The following is a 25355-nucleotide window of genomic DNA, read 5'->3' on the forward strand; positions in this document are numbered from 1 at the left end:
GAAGAATCAACCTAAGGCCAAAGCTCGCGTCTTTAGCATCTATGGAGATGAAGTAAAGGAGTCATCGTCTGGAAGAACCGGTTAGATTCCTATCCTTTACTCTTCAGTTATGCATTCCTGTATGTGGGAACTATGCATGTTCGTCTGTTGTGACCTAGTCAAGTTCTTGATCTTGATAGATGATGGAGTAGATTCCTGGTTAGTTATATCTAACAGTTAGGAAGTGACTATCTTAAGACTAGAATCAATCTGCTGTTCATTAAGCGATGACATGTTTAGAGGAAGTTATATCCTCTCTTCTTTTCTGAAGATGGAAAATTATCTGGAAACTCAATAGTGTGATGCAAAAGGAGTACCCTGCTTTTCTTTAAGTTTCGAGGACGAAACTAACTTAAGGGGGTAGGGATTGTAAGGACAAGGTTCTGCGTCACTCGTATTTGGAGATTTGGAAGTAATAAGCGAGTTTCCGTTGTTACAACTAAATTCTCGAGTGAATTATACTCCAATGGATTTATCGAATTAATTTTAAATATATTAAGGTTATGGAAATCTCGGAATAAACAAAGGAATTATCGAGTTTATCTCGATTAGTAAATTAATTCCGAGGAAACATTCCGGAAATTAAATTAAGAAATAAATTCTTAAGGACGAGAATTAATTCCGAGAAACCTTAAATATATTTAAATTATTCGAGAACGAACGAGAAAATTCTCGATTCAAATCATATAATTATAATCCGTTCGGTGATGGATTTAATTAAATGATTGTATGAAAGGACGTGGTTGTAACAATTTTAAGGGACCCATTTGAAAGAAAACAAGGAAAAGAGTTTGGATTGTAAATAAGATGTTTTCTTCCTAGCTTGCCACGTCATCTATGACTCATCTTCTTCACAAAGTGATAAGTATCACTTGGCCGAGTGAAGAAGAAAAGAGTCGGCAAACCAGAAAAAAAAAGAAAGGAAAAGAAGAGAAAAGAAGAAGCAGAAGAAAACTGAGCGGGAGAGAGAGAGAGCTCGGGGAAGAGAAAGGCCGAGAAAGAGAGAAGAGAGCGAGAGAGCGAGACTGAGAAGGAGAGGACGCGCGACTACCAGCACCAGCCTGTGCGCGCGCCATCCAGCCAGCCACCGAGCCCGAGCGCAACCCACGCGCGGCCGAGAAGGAACCAGCGCCGCCGCGAGCACGCCGAGGACACCGGACCGAGAGAAATCGCCGGAAACAGAAGGAACGAGCACCGGAGAGAAGAGATTTCACGGAATTAAGGTTAGATTTTTGGTTCCCCTAATTTTGGAATCCGGATTCTAGGGTTTGAATTTTGGAATTTGGGGCTTTTCTCTCTGAGTGTTTTTGTGTAATCATGGCATGGATTAGTGTTGTTTCCGGGTTATCTCTTGGTTTGGATTCGATATTTGAATATTTGCTTAGTCAAGCCCCATTTTAGTATGGAATTCTCTGGTTTAGGGCTGGCCGTGCGTGTGTGGATGTGTTGATCGCTAATCTGGTTTGGTGTGGGTCTGTTTTGGCCGTGTGATGTTGGATTTGAATTGATTTTGTTTTTTCTAGTTGAGAATAGGAGTTAACGGTTGTTTCGTTGGTGTGCGTGTGAGTTATATATGTTGAGAGTCTAGGCTCGTTTTAGGTGGGCTGAACAGGTCTCGGGGCAGCGGCTCGGGATGGCGAAGAGGCTGTCCGAAGGTTGGCGGAGCTGTTGCGCGAGTGACGACGGAGCGGGGCTGGTCAGCGAGGTTCATCGGCTCGGTTGGGACGAGCTGTTGGGTCGGGAACGGCAGCGACTTTGTGGCGGCTCTCGGGGGGCTGTTCACGGCTGTCGGGTTTCGTTCGGAGACTCGCGAAGTCTCGGTTTAGTGTTAGAAAGTCGAGAAATTTCCCGAGTCTCGACTCGTGCTAGTGCGAACCTATAATTATTTTTGTTGGGTCGTTCTAGATTATGAGAGTTGCGATATAATATCAATATGTATGTTTTATAATCGAGCTCGTTTTATGTAAGTCGTTAAGAAAAAATAATTAATATGTATCATTATTAAACTCGTTGATTATTCACGTAATTATTTAGTATATTTATCTTAATTATGTATTAAAAATCGAGTTCGACTATAAGCTCGACTCTTTTAATTTGGAAAAAGAATATCAACGAGAAATGTTTTATTTACGTTCTCAAACATTATAACTTGTCAATAAAAAGAGACAAGTCATAAAATATTTTCTAAACCACATTTGAGAAGTGTCGGTTTGAGTTATTTTCATATAACTTACGTATTCTATAGATTGTTAGTAAGAGTTTCTTTATACGTTCTTTTCTTTTAGTTTCGACCTTCGGGAACCTATCCTAAGCAATGGGCTTTGTCCCGTCAAAAGAATAGGTGGTCGAATAGCGGGGCGTTTCTTAGCCTAGATCACGGAAGTTGTTAAGGCCTTGTTCTTAGGCGTCGATTCTTTCCCGTCTCTGTTCTGTCATGTTTTCCCTGATGTTTGTTCTGTCATGTATTCTCTGTTCTGTCACTAGGAGGACGTTTTGAATGCATTCCTTATGAGCTTTCTTTTAGTAGAAGTGTGTACGTTAGTAGATCAATGGACGAGATGCTGAGTATGCTCGATGTTCGATCTTTCTCTTCCATAGATACGTCCAGATTGCTATAAGGATTAGCAGGAGAAGCTTACGAGGACTGGGTTATACGTGAAGTTAAGAAGAACCCTTTTATTTGGAAGAGAAGATCTCAGGATTCGAAAGAATCGTTATCCGGGTAAGTGGATTATAGGCACCTACAATATCAAGAAATATTATATATATCTTTATATATACATATATTGTACGTGCATTCTTTATATGCTTTCTAGTAAGCAAGATTAAGATAAGCCAAGAGATAAGTCACTATCAAGATTAAGGGCTTTAAGCCACTAACGAATTGGGAAACGGAATTAGTCCGGCTAACAAAAATGGCTAGAGGTAACTAGGAACCCGAGCCTTTGCTATGTGTTTAGTTAGTTTTCCTTCCAAGAGATCCAGTCCTAGTGAACTGGATTATGAGAGACTGAAGTTAAGAGTCGTATTCAAAAGCGAGAATATTATGATAGGATCTTTGGGAGTCGCATCTCAAGATCTTATAAGTTACGAGTTAATAAGCGAAAAGAATATATGTTAAGATCGGGATTAAACCCGAATTAAGCAGTCTCTCATGTTAAGTTAATTAAAGAGAAAACATAGAATGGTACCGCCTCCGACATATACCCCTTGTTAGCAGGTACCTATTATGTTTCGTGCTGGTACCACATGGGGATTAGGCAGGAGACCCTCCTGTCTGGCGCCAATAAGACATGTGTCGTGCGGATATCATTAAGGGATCCCGAGCTGGAAATGTATTGTATGATGGGAATTGCCGGGACCTAAGCTGGCATATTCTCAAGTAAGAGGAGTTACCGGGACCTAAGCTGGTAATTCCATAGTTATGATTAAAGCAAGTATGTTATGATGTGAATCACCGGGACCTAAGCTGGTGAATTCTTAAGCAAGGGGGATCTCTCGGGACCTAAGCTGAGTGATTCCTAAGCAGATGAATCTATCGGGACCTAAGCCGATTGGTTCTTAAGTAAGATGAATCTGTCGGGACCTAAGCCGATTGATTCTCAAGTAAGGTGGATTTATCGGGACCTAAGCCGATACTTCCGCAAGTTATGAAAAGATATGATCTCATGTTATGTATTGTTTATGTGTTATGTGCATTGTGCATTAGATATGTAGATATCCGCTTACTGAGTCTTTCGACTCACAGTTATTATCTTGATATTGTAGATAAAGGAAAGGCCAAAGAAGACTGAGCAGAGCATCAGCGAAACCGGTAAGTAAGTAGGCGTGTGTATGTACGGCTGCCGACCTGTGGCTAAGTCAAGGGCGAATGAGTCTATTTTGTTTTTAAAAGACGAGTCTTTTGTTTGTAAAGTTTTAAATAGTATGTTTTAAGAAAAACGAAAAATTCGCCCATATTTTTGAGACGTTTATGTAAATATTTTATAAGTTTTTCTAGAAAATGTTTTCTGGAAGCGCTTCCACCAAAGTTTTTATGAATTTTATTTATGTCAAGTAAGATACGGAGAAATCTGCCGCGGCTCGCGGGCGAGCTAAGGCTCGCGGGTCGTGACAGAATTTTTGGTATCAGAGCCCAGGTTGAGCCGTTTCTGTAGACTTGTGGTCGTACATACACTATCTTACTTACTTATAAGTCAGTTGATGTCCAAGATAGCCTTATCTATAATATCTTGTTGAGTCTTTGTGAAAGATAGTGGTTATATTAGGATAACCGTGTGCTTACCCATTCCTACTTATAGGTGAAGTAGAGATTAAGAATGGGACCTAAGAAGCAAACGCAGACGAATCTTTCACAAGAAATGACTGAGATTAGCAGGGCTTTAGAGCGCCAAGCAGAAGATGCTCGTCGAAGGGATGCTCAAATAGAAGAGCAGAACAGGTTGATCACGCAACTTATTGCACGAATGAATGAGCAGCAACCTCCACAGGGACAACAAGACCCTGAACCCCAGGCGCATCGACCAGAACAACCTGGAGGACAAGGTGAGCACGTGCCAAATATGAATAGGAATCCAGATGGTCAGAATGTACAAGCGCCACCACAAGCTCAAGCTATGGCGCCAGATGAGGTTCCGCTGTTCCAGATTCCGATAATGGCACCGACTGTCGGGGAGCCTGTATATGAGCGTTTTCGTAAGCAGAAACCACCGACTTTCAATGGAGATGCTGATCCTTCCCTTGCGGAAAATTGGATTAAAAGGATCCAACAGATCTTCACGTACATGCAACTTACAGATGCTGAGAGGGTTGCATGTGCTGTGAACCAGCTGGAACTTGAAGCTCGAAGTTGGTGGGAAGTAATCGCACTCTATGATGATGTTTCTCATATTACATGGAATCGTTTTATCAACCTATTTTATGAGAAGTACCTGGGTGAAGCTAATCTCTCGGGTAAGGTACGAGAGTTTATGGATCTTAAGCAAGGGAAGCTCTCTGTAGCTGAGTATATAGCCAAGTTTGATGAGCTTGCAAAGTTTTCGCCCTCTATGGTACCGACGGATCAGTCGCGCAAGATGAAGTTTATGCATGGACTCAATGTGGAAATTGTGCGTCAGGTTGATAGTGGCGACGTTGGGCCACGAACTTATGCGAATGTCGTTCAAAGAGCATTAAGGATTGACGGTTGGCGTATAGCACAAGTCAATCCAGCTAGCGAGTCAATGACCATCCTACAGGAATCTGTAGCAGAAGTCGAGAAGAAGAACTTCACCGACAAGAAGAAAAAGAGTTGGGATAGAAACTCCAGGTCTAGGGCGCAGGGAAATGAAGGAAGCTACAGAGGAAATCAAAACGAGAACAAGTACAAGAGGCCAAGGGTTAATGATTTCCCTACGTGCAACAAGTGCGGCAGAAAGCACTCAGGTGAGTGTCGCATAGGAACCTCAAGCTGCTACCGGTGTGGCTTAGAAGGTCATTTTGCACGGGATTGTCACGTTTCAGAAGAGAAGATCGCTTACCTGAAGAATCAACCTAAGGCCAAAGCTCGCGTCTTTAGCATCTATGGAGATGAAGTAAAGGAGTCATCGTCTGGAAGAACCGGTTAGATTCCTATCCTTTACTCTTCAGTTATGCATTCCTGTATGTGGGAACTATGCATGTTCGTCTGTTGTGACCTAGTCAAGTTCTTGATCTTGATAGATGATGGAGTAGATTCCTGGTTAGTTATATCTAACAGTTAGGAAGTGACTATCTTAAGACTAGAATCAATCTGCTGTTCATTAAGCGATGACATGTTTAGAGGAAGTTATATCCTCTCTTCTTTTCTGAAGATGGAAAATTATCTGGAAACTCAATAGTGTGATGCAAAAGGAGTACCCTGCTTTTCTTTAAGTTTCGAGGACGAAACTAACTTAAGGGGGTAGGGATTGTAAGGACAAGGTTCTGCGTCACTCGTATTTGGAGATTTGGAAGTAATAAGCGAGTTTCCGTTGTTACAACTAAATTCTCGAGTGAATTATACTCCAATGGATTTATCGAATTAATTTTAAATATATTAAGGTTATGGAAATCTCGGAATAAACAAAGGAATTATCGAGTTTATCTCGATTAGTAAATTAATTCCGAGGAAACATTCCGGAAATTAAATTAAGAAATAAATTCTTAAGGACGAGAATTAATTCCGAGAAACCTTAAATATATTTAAATTATTCGAGAACGAACGAGAAAATTCTCGATTCAAATCATATAATTATAATCCGTTCGGTGATGGATTTAATTAAATGATTGTATGAAAGGACGTGGTTGTAACAATTTTAAGGGACCCATTTGAAAGAAAACAAGGAAAAGAGTTTGGATTGTAAATAAGATGTTTTCTTCCTAGCTTGCCACGTCATCTATGACTCATCTTCTTCACAAAGTGATAAGTATCACTTGGCCGAGTGAAGAAGAAAAGAGTCGGCAAACCAGAAAAAAAAAAGAAAGGAAAAGAAGAGAAAAGAAGAAGCAGAAGAAAACTGAGCGGGAGAGAGAGAGAGCTCGGGGAAGAGAAAGGCCGAGAAAGAGAGAAGAGAGCGAGAGAGCGAGACTGAGAAGGAGAGGACGCGCGACTACCAGCACCAGCCTGTGCGCGCGCCATCCAGCCAGCCACCGAGCCCGAGCGCAACCCACGCGCGGCCGAGAAGGAACCAGCGCCGCCGCGAGCACGCCGAGGACACCGGACCGAGAGAAATCGCCGGAAACAGAAGGAACGAGCACCGGAGAGAAGAGATTTCACGGAATTAAGGTTAGATTTTTGGTTCCCCTAATTTTGGAATCCGGATTCTAGGGTTTGAATTTTGGAATTTGGGGCTTTTCTCTCTGAGTGTTTTTGTGTAATCATGGCATGGATTAGTGTTGTTTCCGGGTTATCTCTTGGTTTGGATTCGATATTTGAATATTTGCTTAGTCAAGCCCCATTTTAGTATGGAATTCTCTGGTTTAGGGCTGGCCGTGCGTGTGTGGATGTGTTGATCGCTAATCTGGTTTGGTGTGGGTCTGTTTTGGCCGTGTGATGTTGGATTTGAATTGATTTTGTTTTTTCTAGTTGAGAATAGGAGTTAACGGTTGTTTCGTTGGTGTGCGTGTGAGTTATATATGTTGAGAGTCTAGGCTCGTTTTAGGTGGGCTGAACAGGTCTCGGGGCAGCGGCTCGGGATGGCGAAGAGGCTGTCCGAAGGTTGGCGGAGCTGTTGCGCGAGTGACGACGGAGCGGGGCTGGTCAGCGAGGTTCATCGGCTCGGTTGGGACGAGCTGTTGGGTCGGGAACGGCAGCGACTTTGTGGCGGCTCTCGGGGGGCTGTTCACGGCTGTCGGGTTTCGTTCGGAGACTCGCGAAGTCTCGGTTTAGTGTTAGAAAGTCGAGAAATTTCCCGAGTCTCGACTCGTGCTAGTGCGAACCTATAATTATTTTTGTTGGGTCGTTCTAGATTATGAGAGTTGCGATATAATATCAATATGTATGTTTTATAATCGAGCTCGTTTTATGTAAGTCGTTAAGAAAAAATAATTAATATGTATCATTATTAAACTCGTTGATTATTCACGTAATTATTTAGTATATTTATCTTAATTATGTATTAAAAATCGAGTTCGACTATAAGCTCGACTCTTTTAATTTGGAAAAAGAATATCAACGAGAAATGTTTTATTTACGTTCTCAAACATTATAACTTGTCAATAAAAAGAGACAAGTCATAAAATATTTTCTAAACCACATTTGAGAAGTGTCGGTTTGAGTTATTTTCATATAACTTACGTATTCTATAGATTGTTAGTAAGAGTTTCTTTATACGTTCTTTTCTTTTAGTTTCGACCTTCGGGAACCTATCCTAAGCAATGGGCTTTGTCCCGTCAAAAGAATAGGTGGTCGAATAGCGGGGCGTTTCTTAGCCTAGATCACGGAAGTTGTTAAGGCCTTGTTCTTAGGCGTCGATTCTTTCCCGTCTCTGTTCTGTCATGTTTTCCCTGATGTTTGTTCTGTCATGTATTCTCTGTTCTGTCACTAGGAGGACGTTTTGAATGCATTCCTTATGAGCTTTCTTTTAGTAGAAGTGTGTACGTTAGTAGATCAATGGACGAGATGCTGAGTATGCTCGATGTTCGATCTTTCTCTTCCATAGATACGTCCAGATTGCTATAAGGATTAGCAGGAGAAGCTTACGAGGACTGGGTTATACGTGAAGTTAAGAAGAACCCTTTTATTTGGAAGAGAAGATCTCAGGATTCGAAAGAATCGTTATCCGGGTAAGTGGATTATAGGCACCTACAATATCAAGAAATATTATATATATCTTTATATATACATATATTGTACGTGCATTCTTTATATGCTTTCTAGTAAGCAAGATTAAGATAAGCCAAGAGATAAGTCACTATCAAGATTAAGGGCTTTAAGCCACTAACGAATTGGGAAACGGAATTAGTCCGGCTAACAAAAATGGCTAGAGGTAACTAGGAACCCGAGCCTTTGCTATGTGTTTAGTTAGTTTTCCTTCCAAGAGATCCAGTCCTAGTGAACTGGATTATGAGAGACTGAAGTTAAGAGTCGTATTCAAAAGCGAGAATATTATGATAGGATCTTTGGGAGTCGCATCTCAAGATCTTATAAGTTACGAGTTAATAAGCGAAAAGAATATATGTTAAGATCGGGATTAAACCCGAATTAAGCAGTCTCTCATGTTAAGTTAATTAAAGAGAAAACATAGAATGGTACCGCCTCCGACATATACCCCTTGTTAGCAGGTACCTATTATGTTTCGTGCTGGTACCACATGGGGATTAGGCAGGAGACTGTGCACCCTCCTGTCTGGCGCCAATAAGACATGTGTCGTGCGGATATCATTAAGGGATCCCGAGCTGGAAATGTATTGTATGATGGGAATTGCCGGGACCTAAGCTGGCATATTCTCAAGTAAGAGGAGTTACCGGGACCTAAGCTGGTAATTCCATAGTTATGATTAAAGCAAGTATGTTATGATGTGAATCACCGGGACCTAAGCTGGTGAATTCTTAAGCAAGGGGGATCTCTCGGGACCTAAGCTGAGTGATTCCTAAGCAGATGAATCTATCGGGACCTAAGCCGATTGGTTCTTAAGTAAGATGAATCTGTCGGGACCTAAGCCGATTGATTCTCAAGTATTGTGGATTTATCGGGACCTAAGCCGATACTTCCGCAAGTTATGAAAAGATATGATCTCATGTTATGTATTGTTTATGTGTTATGTGCATTGTGCATTAGATATGTAGATATCCGCTTACTGAGTCTTTCGACTCACAGTTATTATCTTGATATTGTAGATAAAGGAAAGGCCAAAGAAGACTGAGCAGAGCATCAGCGAAACCGGTAAGTAAGTAGGCGTGTGTATGTACGGCTGCCGACCTGTGGCTAAGTCAAGGGCGAATGAGTCTATTTTGTTTTTAAAAGACGAGTCTTTTGTTTGTAAAGTTTTAAATAGTATGTTTTAAGAAAAACGAAAAATTCGCCCATATTTTTGAGACGTTTATGTAAATATTTTATAAGTTTTTCTAGAAAATGTTTTCTGGAAGCGCTTCCACCAAAGTTTTTATGAATTTTATTTATGTCAAGTAAGATACGGAGAAATCTGCCGCGGCTCGCGGGCGAGCTAAGGCTCGCGGGTCGTGACAGAAATCATCTCAACGCCCTTTTCTTTTCTAAAAGTTCACGACTTACGTCCCGTAAGCCGTAAACTTAGGGGGCTAATGTTACCAGTCGTTTTCGGGACACCGGAAATTCAAAAAAGATTCAAGGCCGGCCGGGCTTTTCCGGCCGGAAGCCCAACGGGCCACCAGGCCCGAGCGCCCTGACGCACCCGCGCCCCGGCCTCCCGGTCCGCGCACGCACTCCTGCGCGCCCTGGCCTCCCGTCCTGCACACACCTTGGCCGAGTGTCTTTGCCACCTCGGCCGAGTGTCCTTGCCACCTCGGCCACCTCGGCCGAGCGTCCTTGCCACCTCAGCCGAACGTCTTTGCCACCTCGCTCACCTCGGCCGAGCGTCTTTGCCACTTCGGCCACCTCGGCCGAGCGTCCTTGCCACCTCGGCCACCTCGGCCGAGCGTCCTTGCCATCTCGGCCACCTCGGCCGAGCGTCTTTGCCACCTCGGCCACCTCGGCCGAGCGTCCTTGCCACCTCGGCCGAGCGTCCTTGCCACCTCGGCCACCTCGGCCGAGCGTCCTTGCCACCTCGGCCACCTCGGCCGAGCGTCCTTGCCACCTCGGCCACCTCGGCCGAGCGTCTTTGCCACCTCGGTCACCTCGGCCGAGCATTCTTACCACTTCGGCCACCTCGGTCGAGCACTCGTGCCGCCTCGGCCAGGCACGCCCGCTGCCGGGCACGCCGCGCCTAGCCAAATTCTGCCCCCGGCACGCCCCGCACCCATCCAGGTGACATGACCCGCGCGCCCTGCGCCCTCTTGGGCGGGAAGCCTCGCGCGCCCCGCTCCCGGCCACCCGGTGGGCCTCAAGGGGCCGGCCCAAGGCCTCTCTCCACAACTATAAATACCCCCCCTTGGGGAAGGAAAAGAGATCCCCGGTTTTTTGACACAACTTACATTCTGGTTGACGCCAACAACACTTCTCTTCTCTCGAGAACTCTCTCTCGCCCTCTTGTGACATTTCCAAGAGCGCGCACTACTCCTCCCTCGGCTCAGAAACACAAGGACCCCCCTCCACGAGAGGGAGCGCGCTCCTCTTCTGTGACCCGAGCTTCTGCGGTACACACCGCTCTCCCGCTTCTTGGCCCTTGAGCTAGAACTCCGAGCTACGAGCACGCGACCCCTCTAAAGCCTTCACTAGAAGCTACGAGCCGGGTCCTACTCTAAAGTCTTGGATTCCCAAAGCCACTGAGCCCAAGATAGCCCCCAATACACAAATTGAACTACGTTCTGACCTGATCCCGACTAAAGGGTACGTAGGCAGCCAACCCTTGGCACGGTCACACCCCCCAAAACACACCTCAGGGTCTGGAGGGTGCAGCTCGGTCTACGAGCTCCCATTTTTGGCCCGGGCGCGATCACTTGGTCCGGCCTTGGATCGAACCGCCCGAGGTATTTAATCGTTGTTCATTTTCGTGCGACAACAACTACATAGCTCAATGCTCCAATTATCTCGTCGGCGGGTTCCAACACACGCAACAGTACATGCACCAACAAGCAGAGTATGGTGCCTCTCACATCAACCAATTGAACGATCTCTACTCTCGGTGGGACATCAACCAAGAGAACCAGGTGTTATTTCCTCCATATCCTCAATACTCCGACTATCCGTACCCACCGCATATGGCACCTCCTCAATATCCGGCGCACTCACCACCACCACCACCACCGAATGACGAGTAAACCAACAACACCACTCCTCAATAACAATTTCAGACTCTTTTGAAATTTAAATTAAGTTTAATACTCGCTTGGTTTGTTTATGTTTATGTTTATGTTTAAGACTCGCGTTTTATTTAATGTGTGTTTGAGACTTGATTATATATTTGAGACTCTTCTTAATTTCAAGATGTTAATATTTACCGCTTGTGAAATCTGAATGTGTGAAGGTTTTTATTTGAATGGTAATTTTTTTTTGTTGAAAAACAGGTTTAAAATGGGAAAGAAAGTGAAATATGAATGATGAGGTGATTATACTCTAATCTCGCCGCGGCTATGTAATGTTCTCGCCGCGGCGTGGAATTGATGCCGCGGAGAGATTTCTACTTCGCCGCGGCGAGGGATTCTACAACGCTTCTCCAAGCGTTGTAGAAAGTCCTCGCCGCGGCGAAAAATCAACTTCGCCGCGGCGAGACACTTACCGAGAGCATGCATTTTTTTAAACATGACCTCGCCGCGGCGACATAATTTTCTCGCCGCGGCGAAATAACATAGTCGCCGCGGCGAGGGATTCTACAACGCTTCCTCAAACATTCTAGAAACGTCTCGCCGCGGCGCGAAACTTACATAAAATATACATTTTTTAAACATGATCTCGCCGCGGCGACATGATATTCTCGCTGCGGCGACTTCATGTCGCTGCGGCGCCAAACCAACTTAGCCGCGGCGAGAAACTTACCGAGAGCATGCATTTTTTTAAACATGACCTCGCCGCGGCGACATGATATTCTCGCTGCGGCAAGTTGTACTCACCGCGGCGTAATAATATAGTCGCCGCGGCGAGAGATTCTACAACGCTTTTTAAGGCGTTGTAGAAAGTCCTCGCCGCGGCGGAAAACCAACATCGCCGCGGCAAGAGTCTAGAAATGATATTTTAAACGAGGAATAATGTTGTCCATAAGAGAATAACATAAAATCCAAAATGAAAATACATTGTTAACTGTTCTAAATCAAACAAAAATAGGATCTATATCCTTACGAAGTAGATGAGAAACATCATCATCATCAAAATCATCCATATCTTGATCAATAGGAGGTAATCCCGATGTGAACGGTGGAATGCTAGACATGTCTTTGTCTTCTTCATCGTTACTATTTCTCGCTTTCATATGAACTACTAACGATAACTTTGGATTGGCTGGATCCGAAACATAAAACACTTGACTTGCTTGCGAAGCCAAAATAAATTAATCATTCTCGTAGCCAATCTGTCTAAAGTCGACAACTGTAACTCCGTCATTATCAACTTTAACATGATTATTATCTGCCCATTTGCACTTGAATAATGGACTCACAACCCGCAATAATCAAGTTCCCAAATGTCTTCAATGTATCCATAATAGTTCATAAAAGCATTTTTGGATTCTTATCTTTGGCCGATGAAACATGCAATGCTTCGGCAAACAATGTAACACCATTATTTTGAACGGGATGCTTGTTGTCTCTCTCTCTTGTGTAAAATGTAAAACCATTAACAGACCAAGCAGTGTACCTTGTAACCATTGAGGAAGGCCCGTCAGATAGTTTACTCAATGTAGATGAATGTCCTGCCTCTTTAAATAAGCGTTTTCCAAGCCAGTTCTGAAACAAACGGTTGTGCTCTTCTTGTAACCATTTTTCATTTCTGCCTTTCTTTGGATTATTCACTCTCAACTCATTCAAATGAATATCCACAAATGGCATGACCTCGGAAACGTTGTGTAGCACATGGAGACCGGCTTGCTCCCATTCTTTTCGGTTGACACTCGAATAGGTACCTATAAATAAAAACATACTTAAACAAGAACGCTCATAATTTAAAGTAACAAATAAAGTGTCAAAATCATACCTATAGATAGAGCTTTTGAATCAAAATTGGTGTTTTTGGGTACCCCAATTTCGTCTGCTTTAGCTAAATACTCAGAACAAAACTCAACCGACTCTTCTGCTATGTAATTTTCAACTATGCTTCCTTCGGGCTATTGTAGTTCTTCACGTAGCTTTTCAACACTTTCATGTAACGTTCGATTGGATACATCCACCGTAAAAACACGGGCCCACATAATTTCACTTCACGTACCAAGTGAACGGTTAAATGAACCATGATGTCGAAAAACGAAGGTGGAAAGAACTTTTCGAGCAAGCAGAGAGTTTTCACCAATTCTGACTGCATTAAATCTAGACGAGTAGGATCGATGACCTTCGAGCAAATTGAGTTAAAGAATACACATATCTTTGATATTGCGAATCTCACATCTTTTGGCACAATTCCTCGCAAAGCAAGAGGCAACATTTGTTGTAGCGGTACATGACAGTCGTGAGTCTTCATTCCAATAAGTCTCAAATCTTTCAAAGACACGAACCTCTTATAGTTTGATGAATGACCATCGGGGACTTTAATAGAAGCAAACCAGCTACACAACTTCTTCTTCTCCTTTCGATCTAGAGTGTACTTTGTCGGTGGCAATTTTATTTTTTTTCCACCCCCTTCTTTGGGATGCAAAATGCTTCTTATATTCATCTCTTTGAGATCCATTCGAGATTTTAATCAGTCTTTCGATTTATTTGGATCATCAAGAAGCGTACCAATAAACGATTCACACACATTTTTCTCGATGTGCATAACATCCAGACAATGCCGAACGTAGTGTGTCTTCCAATAAGGAAGGTCGTCGAAAATCGATTTCTTCTTCCAAGGATTCTCTTTGAAGGATTCTTTAGTACTAGCACTCCGCTTTCTTTTCCCAAGCACTTCATTGACGTTTTTAACTATCTCATAGACATCTTCACCAGACAAAATTCTAGGAGGTGGTCGTTCTTTTGTATTTCCATCAAATGCCTGTTTCAACCTTCTATATGAGTGATCTCTTGGTAAAAATCTTCTATGACCAAGAAAAACGGTCTTCTTACCAAGCTTCAACCTGATGGAAGATATGTCTTTCATGCAAATCGGACAACCAATCGAGCATTTCACAGAGTATCCTGAGAAGTTTCCATAGGCAGGAAAGTCGTTAATAGTCCACATTAACATTGCCCTTAAGTTGAAGGAATCTCCACAGTAAGCGTCTTTGACTTCTATCCCTTTCTCCCATAACATCTTCAAATCATCGACCAATGGTGCCAAATAAACATCGATATCATTTCCTGGTTGATTCGGTCCTGAAATCAGAAGCGTTAACATCAAGAACTTTCTCTTCATACACAACTTTAGAGGGAGATTGTAGTTCACGAGTATAACCGGCCAAACACTATATTTACTGCTCATCATGCTGAACGGGTTCATACCATCAGACGCTAGACCAAGGCGCAAATTTCGAGTATTAACACTGAAATCCTTATACTCTAAATCGAAGGATTTCCACTGTGAAGCATCAGCAGGATGTCTCAACATACCATCATCGATACGCTTTTCGGAGTGCCAAACCATGTTCTTCGCGTGTTTGACACTATTAAACATTCGACGGAAACGCGGCATTGGAGGAATGTACCATAATGACTGAAATATATTTAAAGAAAATCAATAATCAATAATTAATATGAGCTACATGTATTTCTTAATCAAGTAATGAAAATGTACGTACCTTGACTGGAACTCCTTTAACCCTATTACATGGAATTTTACCCGTCTTCCACCTTGACTCTTTGCACGTCGGACATTCATTCAGATCTTCATACTCATGTCTATATAAAACACAATCATTTGGGCACACATGAAATTTCTCGTACTTCATGCCTAATGTGCCCAAAGTCTTCTTCGCTTCATACATACTTAAAGGAACTTTATTATCTTCCGGAAATGCTTCTTTCAGTGTTTCCAACAATAGAGTAAAACTAGTGTTTTTCCAACCACCCGACACCTTTAAATGAAATAATGTAACTAGAAATGACAACTTCGAAAAGCTTGTATACCATTCATATACTGGTGTCTCCGCATCATTCATCATGGACTCAAACAATTCCGGTCGCTCAACAAAATCATCCTCCAAATCGTTCATCATTCCGCACATATCATCAATATCATCTTCAACATCATTGTTATCCTCGTTTGCCGTAGAACGAAAAACCTCACCATGGTAGTACCATCTTTGATACGAAGTCATTATTCCATATACAAACAAATGGGTCCGAACGAAATCAATCGAAAAATGTCTATGATTTCCACATTGAATACAAGGACAACGCATAGATTTCACATCTACCATGTTCTCTAGCAAAATCACAAAACTCATCTACACCTTTACGATATATCTCATTTAATCTATTCTCCCACGTCCACTTTCTCATCTTCATAGAAAACCCTAATTATATAAAATAAAAAAAAAATAACTCATTCTAATTAGTAAACTATCAAGAGAACAACATTTGGAGCAAATTAAAGAAGAACTTACTAGATTTGGATGTGTAGATGAGACTTGTAAACGAGGACGCAGTAGAATGAGTCGAAAAGGTGCTGGAAATTTTTTTCGAGTGAGGTTATGAGAGTTCTAAGTGAAAAAAAAAAAGAGAAATGAGAATATATATCATTAGCCTCGTGTTTCTCGCCGCGGCGCGAATAAGACTTCGCCGCGGCGAGACCTTTCTACAACGTTTTTCCATGCGTTGTAGAAAGTTCTCGCCGCGGTAGAAAAAACACTTAGCCGCGGCGAAGTCAAAACAGTAAGTTCCCGCCGCGGCGATGTACACTCGTCGCCGCGGCGATATATCTACGCCGCGGCGGAAAATACATGTCGCCGCGGCGGGAAACTTACCGAGAGCTTGAATATTTGAAATTTTGGTCTCGCCGCGGCGATGTACAATCGTTGCCGCGGCGGGATAAGTACGCCGTGGCGCCAAATACACGTCGCCGTGGCGACATACTTACCGAGAGGATGCATATTTGAAATTATGCTCTCGCCACGGCAGTGTACAATCTTCGCCGCGGCGGGATATGTTCGCCGCGGCGGGAAATACACTACGCAGTGGCGAGACGATTCTACAACGCATTCTTAAGCGTTGTAGAATCATCTCGCCGTGGCGAGATAGACTTTGCCGCGGCGAGAACGTTTAGGTTTAGGAGTCTGTTCTCGCCGCGGCTAGGAATATTTCTCGCCGCGGCGAGACTTCTACAACGCTTATTATAAGCGTTGTAGAAGCATCTCGCTGCGGCGAGGTTTCTACAACGCTTCACTAAGCGTTGTAGAAGCCTTTTAAAACAAAAAATTTTCAATTTTTTTAAACCTCCCGCCTATTTTTCAGACTTAAGCGTTTTTTCCCATCTTTTTCATTCATTCATTCTTCTTCTACTTCTCCATTCTTCTTCTTCTCTCTCTCCGCCCCTCTTTCTCGCCATCCCTCTCTCTCCGCCCCTCTCTCTCTCTTTTCGCAGTCCCTCTCTCTCCGACCCTCACCCTCTCTTCTCGCCGCCCCTCTCTCTCCGGCCCTCACCCTCTCTTTTCCCCGCCCCTCTCTCTCCCGTCCTCACCCTCATTCCACCTTGCCTCCGCCTCGACCCCTCTCCGCCTTGACCCCGCCCAGCCTCAACCTCACCTTGACCCCGAGGGCCTCCACCTCGCCCTGCCCCGCCTCCACCTCGCCCCGCCCCGCTCCACCTCGCCCCCACCCCGCTCCACCTCGCCTCTCTCTCACCTCGCCTCCGCCTCCACCTGGTATGTTATTTCCTAACTTGTTTTGAATTTAATTTGACTTATTTTATTATTTAGTTAGAATTTGGTATTTATTCGAAGTTAGGAAGAATTTGTATTTGGATTTTAGTATATTGGATTTGAATTCGTTGTATTTGAGTTTGATATTGATTTGAAGTTGTATTTGAGTTGGAATCGGATTGGATTTGAGTTAGAAATTGAGATTATGTTTTGAATTTTGTATATTAGATTCCATATCGTCCACTACTACTACTTCTAGCGGTAGTGGTAAAAGAAAAATTAGAAGACAACTAGCCCTAAACTCTGATGAACAAGGAAAAAGAAGAAACACACGTATGGGTCGGGTTAATAAGGCTAAAACACTTGGTAAAAACATCCCGGTACAATTTGATGATAAAGGGCAACCAATGGGTAAAGAGGGTGATGAGTTGTCGAGTTACTTTGGCGTGTTAGCAAGAGAACACGTTCCATTTTCGATGCGTGATTGGAGATGTAAAGAGAACGCCCAAATTAAAGAACGGATTTGGAACGAAATGCAAGAAGGATTTATGATTCCTATCGAACAAAAACAACGATCTACTCAAAGACATCATCAACGAACCAATCGCTTAAAGAGACCGGCTTGTATTTTGAAATTCTATACAAGTATCACCGAAGAAGATTGCATAGCATTTGTTGAGTATAGACGAACCGAAATGTTCAAACAAACATCGGAACATGGGAAATCAAATATCGGAAAAAGTGTGTACAAATCTCGAACGGGCCGAAATGGATATTGAAAGCTTGATCAAGAAAAGGTTAGATTCATTTTTTTCTTTTAGTTATTCCAAATGTTGCAATTATTTTTTAATTTATTATATAATTACTTTTTACTAGCATGACGAAACGGGGGAATGGCCTACGAAAGAGGAACTTTGGATTGACTCGCGAATGAAAGACGTAGATAACTACAAGGATGAGAAAGACAAATTGATGGGAGAAAAAAATCGTAAGTTCTTTACCTTTGTTATAACAATTAATCTTGTAATTTGATTTTCAAATAATTTTATGTGTAGAAAACGTTATCACAACAAGCAACGCAAGGGACATGGGTGCCGGAATCGGGAAAGAGCATTTTGCAAGAAGCTTTGGGAACGTCGCGAGTTTGTGGTCAATCCAAACACACGTCGCGTTTTAAGTACTTTGTTCCTCCAATGCCCAACGAAGAAGTAATTAAGATGCGTCGGGAAATGAGCGAGTTAAAGTCTTTGGTGATGAAGGCCTTCGGTGGAAATGGTAGCATTAATGTCAGAGATGCTAATGTCGAGTCGCCTAGTGTCGAGCGTGTGGAAGAGAATCTCAACGCGAAGGTTGTTGATGATGAAGAGATGGTAAATGTTGAAGAACACGTCAATGAAGCGGTCTCTTTAGGTATGTTTAATTTATTTTTTTTATCTATTTATTAATAAAGCTCTAAATGTTTTGGTATTAAGTTATTGATAATATTATTGATTCTCTTAGAACACGACGATGTTGATGATCGTCCGAAGATCGATCCTATCATTGTTGATGATCGTCCGAAGATCGATCCTATTGTTGTGGAAAAACCCAATAGTGTTCGTGCTAGTTGCTCATTGAATCCAACCACCCCGGTGACACCTACTTCGGATGAAAGCGTCGAGTGTCTTCTTTTCATAGATGATGTTGTGAAAGGAGGCACGATTCATGTTGCAAATGGGCGAGCATACGTAAATGGGAGCGTAGTTCACTCTTTACCTTTGGAGGAAGGAAATGTACGTGTGACCGTTTTGGGAGTTTTGATTAAAAAAGCAAAATTGCCAATTCCCACCGAAGAAGCTCAAACCATTGAAGATGCCATAGGAGGATTTGTCTCGTGGCCAAAGAGATTGATCGAAATGGACACGGGAATAGAGAGTCGCGGTCCGATTGTCAAACAACTCTCAAAGCTCGGTTTTGAGAGTGAACCTAGCATCGATGATGCTTAGAAGATTCCGTACAAGGTGATTAATCTAAAGTTTCGATTGCTCACTCAACATGCCAACAAAGTAATGTTATCGGAAGGGGATGTGATTATGGTCAATGTTAGTCCAAGTCTCGCGGCTATCCCGATTCCGGTGTCATTTGAAGATGTTTCCGACTTTTTGCAATACTTGGAAATTGGAGTAAGTGTTTTCTTTATATGCGTTTTTAATATGAATATTCAATATTTAGTGTTTTGATAAACCAAATACTTGTTTGTCATAGCTATCTACGCTCGAGGTTAGAAAAGGCGAAGAAGAGTCGAGACTATTGTTTAATATAGTTGTCACATCTATCTACAGACGATCCAAGAGGCTCACTCTGTACTGTCATCGCAATAACATACTTGTATGTCAAGATACAATATGAATGGATCAAGCAGAATAAGATTCATGAAAACATGAGAAGAGGATGAAAAGCTTAATAAATACACGTTTTGAATCTAAACAATATGTGGAAGAAGAACAACTCTCCCTGAGGCACGATAGCCAAAAGGGAAGTAACATTAAACATGCCCTAAAAACCAACATAGGATCACTATCAACAAGTAAAATCTATGCAAAACCCAACTTAGAAAATAAAATAATAAAAACCAGAACGTAAGAAAGTAGGCTAGTAATGATTGCAATAGGCAAACACCTACCACAACAATAGCAAAAGGAATCTGGGATAATCCGACTCCAAGTTTTTGAGCTATTAGTTGATTCATGCCCTTATATCAACAAAGCAGCAAACAAAACCAATCGACGTTTGCAGGATGAGAAAGTGTCGTGGAGAGATTCAAAGCACGAAGGCGAGGAAGAGGAGCAGCGCGTTGGCGGTAGAGGCGGCTTGGTAGAAAGGGAGAGAATTTGGCAGAGAGGAGTGATTTCATGGAAACAAAGGTGCGAGGAGGTGGCAGTGCTGTGGGGTGGAGAATTTTCGGTCTCCATCCACTACAAGAAATACCACATTTAGCGACGAAACTATTAGCGACGACTTAATCGTCGTTAATCACCCTTTTAGCGACGATAATATCGTCGCTGATTGTTTGGTGCCAAAAATATTAAAGTTTGGCGGCAAAGATAATTAGCGACGAATTTGTCGTCGCTAATTCATTTTTGTCGTCGCTAAGTTCGCGGGAAAATAATTAGCGACGATTTTATCGTCGCTAATTATTTGTGAATTCATTTAGCGACGATAATATCGTCGCTAATAATGTAGAATTAATTTCGACTTCTAAAGAAGGAAAAGTCTCTCCAATTTAATTAAAACGAAAACATTTAGCGACGATTTAATCGTCGCTAAATATTTTTTTATCGTCGCTACACATTTAGCGACGAAGAAATCGTCACTAAATGATTTCGAATTTTGACGAATTTTAAAGAGGGAAAAATCCCTCCCATTTAATTAAAACGAAATGATTTAGCGACGATTTGGCCGTCGCTAAAGATGTGAAATTTACTATTAGCGACGAATAAATTGTCGCTAAATTCCTGGTTCAATTAAGTTTATTTAGCGACGATTTTAAATCAATTAGCGATAAATGTCTTTAAATACCAGATCGCAACCCAGTTCCCTCATTCGCTCCCAAACCCAAAAATCCCCATTTTTCCCTCTGGTTTCTCCTCCTCCGCCGTGTGCCTCCTCCGTCGTGTGCCGCCGACGCCGTCGACACCGATCTCTACCTCCCTGGTAAGTCTCTCTCTCCTCACTTCTCTCTCTCTCCTCACATCTCTCTCCTTACCTCTCTCTCTCTCCCGTTGCAGCTCCTCCGCCGCTCCGCCACTACTCCGCCGCTCCGCCGCCGACGCCGTAGCTGCTTCCCCGCCGACGCCTTCCCGCGCGCTCCCCGCTTCCCCGCCGTCTTCCCCGCTCCCCACAGACATCGGTAAGTTTTTTTTTTTTTTTTTTTATAACTTTATATATATATAAACATATATATTAATTATTTATAGAATTAATATATTAGTTATATATATTAGTTATTTATATATATATATAACTTTATTTATATATTAGTTATAAATGGTAATGAATTAATTAGTTATAAATGTAAATGATTTAATTAGTTATATTTACATAATTTAGTATAAATATTTATATTTATAGAATTAATTAGTTTAAATTAGGTATAAATTTAAATTAGTTATAAATATTTATATTAGGTAATTTAAATTAGTTTATAGAATTAATTAGTTTAAATTAGTAATTTATATTAATTAGTTTACACAAATATTTAAATTAGTTATAAATTTTAATATTAGGTATAAATATTTAAATTAGTTATACATATTTATATTAGGTAATATTATGTAAAAAAATTAGTTAGTTTATGTAAATTAAATGGAATTGTATTTAATTCTTGTTACAAATGATTAATAATGTGAAATTAATTAGTTGATATGGATTACGAATTTTAATAATCGAACCATTGAGGTTGAATTTATTGTTAGTTTTAGGATGTTTCTATGCAGGTTTTAAAGTTAAAGGCTTGATGCCGGGTTTTTAAGTTTATAGGGGATGTTCTGCCGAAATTTCGGTAGGATCGTAAAATTATAATATAAAATCCGAAAATTTTGTTACGAATGCATAACTAAATAAATTTTGTTTTGAATTTCAGATGGCTGCGGCTACAGGAGCTGGAGGCAGCAGAGGTGGGGATGATTTCTTAGCCCGTCTCCCGAATTATTGCCAGTCGGCGCCCGTACGTGATGGCGTCGAAGAAGAAGACGAGGATATCGAACCGGTCATGCGTGGGCCGACGGTCGGGCTTCGATCTGAGCGTGCACGGTGCCCCGGGGTGAAGGAAGTCGTTATTTATAACGAGCAGTTTCAGTCGTTCTTGCAGCCAGAGCGCGAGATGGATCCAGATCTCGCGACGTTCGCGAACACGCTCGGGTTTGTCGTCCGAGACAAGATCTCGCCTACGGTCCCAAGGTGGACGAATGCGAACGCGGGGCCGGCGAAGGAGGCCGAGATCCGAGCAGCGATTCGAGACAAGTACGACATTCGAGTCGATGGTGATGCAACCGGGAAGAAGAAGGTGATTGTCGATGCGGCAATCATTCGAGACGCGAAGACTCGTCTTCGCGATTGGAGGCATACCTTGCGGTCATGGTTCGACATCGACTGCAAGAGCAGCGTACAGGTGGCGCGGTCGCTGAAACCGAGGACCGTTAAGCTCGACACCGAATGGGAGACGCTGATACAACGATATACGAGCGATGAGTTTAAGGTAATCAAATCCTTTACGTTAAATATGTGTTTACCATTTTATTAAACGATATGTTATTTACGTGTACGTTTACTTATATTACAGGCCATACAAACGAAGAACAAGGCGAATCGCGCGAAGAAGAAGACGAAGACTCGACAGGGGACGATTGGGTTCTCGACCCACCGCATGAAGAACGTAAGTTTTATGTTTATATGATACATCAAATCGTTAAAATTATCTCACACTTGAAGTTTTGTTTACATGCATGCAGAAGAGCGCCGAGACAGGCGCTTTCGAGAGCTTGTTTGCGAACTACAAGCGCCAACATCAGTCCGACAAGTCCGAATGGCTGACTCCTGAAGCCTCCGCACGTTATGTAAGTTTACATTTATTTTTCTTATTTTTTGATTAATATATACTAACTAGTTAATTATATCAGGATCGACTGGTCGATAGGTTCAACACGTTGCGAGCGGAGGCTGAGCAACAAGGAGCGGACGTTAATATTTCCGTCCTAGAGCAGCAGGCGATCCGCGATATTATGGGTTCGCGGACTGATCACTTGACCGGCATCGGACGTTTGGTGCCACAGGGAGCACGGATGGCGGCTGAAGTCGCCGAAGTCTACGGTAAATATTTAGCGACGAATAAATCGTCGCTAAATATATTTAGGCACGGACATTTAGCGACGATAATAATCATCGCTAAAATCGTCGCTAAATAGATTTAGCGACGATTATAGGGTTATTACCGACGAAAAAAATCGTCGGTAATTGTCGTATTTGTTGTAGTGATCCATGAGCCATTGGAATATTTCGTAGCCACCATGGAAAGACTGTTTGAGCTCGTGTTCTGGTTTGTTGTCGTCTTCCATGGTTGAGAGCTTGAAATGGGTTTATGAGCATTTTGGGGTTTATTGAAAGAGAATGGAACGCTGAAGATAATATTGTAGTGGAAGAGATAGAAGAGGTGATGAAATAAGAGAGTAGAGTATCATGAAAAAGAAAAGAAAACCATGAAAGAGAAGAGAGAAACAAGTAAAAAAAAAAAAGGAGTAAAATTGTACGAAATATTTTATCTCTCTTGAATTTATTAATAGATTTATCCTAATTATACTTTTGATTGGTTTTGGTAAAAAATTTATAGACTTCTAATATTTTTGTCCAAATCACTTGTTTTTATTTGTGTGAACATAAAGCCCCCTAAAAAGCCCAACTTTAGATCTCCAGATATGTGGGTCATATTTCATTTAGTTATTCTATTGGAGCTCTTATTAAAATAGATCACTTTTTTTACTTAATTATATCAACACAAATAATTGATATAATTGAAATCAATAGTATTAAGCCCATTAAATTTTGTGACATTCACGACGCATATTTCCAACAAATACAAGTTGAATTTCGAGAGATACGCTACTCGAAGCAAATTAACCATGCAATGTGTTAAGAGACATACTTCTCTTTTTACGCACACGAAATACCTCAATTCATAACATTAACAAAATTACTGTAGTTCGCTTATATAGTATCACTAGACTTGCAAGTCACGTAGCTAGAAGATCAGGTTCTAAAGACTTGCACACCGAAGAACCAACGTTTTGATTTTAGAGATCATCATGATCAACAATCCATCTTAAGGCTATATATCCGATCTTATTTTTTTTCAAGTATAAAATTTGTATTTACATAGAATGTAATTTATTGGAAAAAGCAAAGAACTTATAGGAATTTCGAAATTAATGATGGCCGTATAATTTTTACCAAATTTTAATACTCAATACAATAGAAAGAAATTCTTAAAACAGACAGCTCGTTATATTATAATACAATGTTGCTATACAGTGAAATCGACAAAACGATAGTAGTTGTGCCTTGTTATGACTATATATACGTAATCCATGAGTCCACATGCATGTGTCATGTGGTCATGTGTGGTCCTGCAAAGTTCTATCGTAACGTACGAATGATACGATTAGTCAATCTTAAACGTGAAAGTTGAAACACACGAACGTTTGTGATATTAATATGATGGATGTGGACGCTGTAATAGTAATAATACAACATATTAGTATATACCACGAAATTCACGTGAAAGTTGTCTGAGCTTACCTGGAATTTCTGTAACCACTCATATTATATTATATATTTTGACGTGATGACGAGGAATGTTATATATTTCTGTAACCACTCATATTATATTATATTATATATTATTAACATTCCTCATATATATACATACATATATATATATACATACATACATATATATACATACAGATATTAGGAAAACCACAATTGAACACTTCAAAGTTACTCATTTGAAAACCAATCTCTATACTCAACACTTTAGGAAAATCAAATTTGTGTACGTAAAATATCCAAAATATTTTTTAAAAATATTTCGAAATCACTAAAAGAATAATAGCAAAGATTTTGAAATCACTATAAAAATAAAGTCAAAACTTTTGAAACGACTAAAAATATCAAGAAAAAAAACTTCGAAATCACTAGTGTAAAAATAATTTATTTTCAAAATGTTTGCCTTTATTTTTATACCTTCAAAGGTTTTGTCTTCATTTTTCTAGTGATTTCAAAGTTTTTTTCCTTCATATTTGTAATCGTTTTGAAGTTTTTTAACAAGGGTATTTTATGTTGGTTCCAAATATAAGAACGTTGCCAAAGCAATGATAAAGAGTTAAAAGGAGAATAAGGAGAAATGCATACAACTATGGCTATTTATATAGGAAAGGAAATACTAAATCAAAATCCTTGCTCATCAAGTTTGCTGGCTCCCCAAGTTTGTAAAGACTTGCTCACCAAGTTGAGCTTATTAATCTCACGTTCTCCCCCTTAAGCTTGACTTGGTTCGAGGTTCTTCACGCCGAGTAGCTCTCTCATCTCTGCGAATTTAACCCGAGCTAAGGCTTTTGTAAGAATGTCCGCACGTTGCTCTCCAGTACTTACGAACTCCACGATAATCTCTCGCTTCTCAACACACTCGCGAATAAAGTGGAAGCGAGTGTCGATGTGCTTACTGCGTCCATG

The 25355-nt window shown here is 41.4% G+C and overlaps 1 protein-coding gene and 1 long non-coding RNA gene across 2 annotated transcripts; both read left to right on the forward strand.

The window, feature by feature from the left end:
* The first annotated feature begins 391 nt into the window (after positions 1-391).
* LOC149402581 (uncharacterized) lies at positions 392-5645 on the forward strand. Its single transcript, XM_089608445.1, has 3 exons — positions 392-1262; positions 2638-2761; positions 3808-5645. The coding sequence occupies exon 3, from the start codon at positions 4359-4361 to the stop codon at positions 5643-5645; it is 1287 nt and encodes a 428-aa protein (XP_089464571.1). The 5' UTR covers positions 392-1262; positions 2638-2761; positions 3808-4358.
* Positions 5646-5775: 130 nt separating this feature from the next.
* LOC149402582 (uncharacterized) lies at positions 5776-7651 on the forward strand. Its single transcript, XR_016296169.1, has 2 exons — positions 5776-6823; positions 7189-7651. It is a non-coding gene; the product is annotated as an uncharacterized LOC149402582 (long non-coding RNA).
* The last annotated feature ends 17704 nt before the right edge of the window (positions 7652-25355 follow it).

The sequence above is a fragment of the Urtica dioica genome, chromosome 3, assembly GCF_054948205.1.
Source record: "Urtica dioica subsp. dioica isolate 48M chromosome 3, U.dioica_male_clone48M_v1_H2, whole genome shotgun sequence".
Lineage (NCBI taxonomy): Eukaryota > Viridiplantae > Streptophyta > Magnoliopsida > Rosales > Urticaceae > Urtica > Urtica dioica.

What these genes read in the sequence shown, in the direction of transcription:
- LOC149402581 (XM_089608445.1), top strand. Translation starts at nt 4,359, where the DNA reads ATGGGACCTAAGAAGCAAACGCAGACGAATCTTTCACAAGAAATGACT.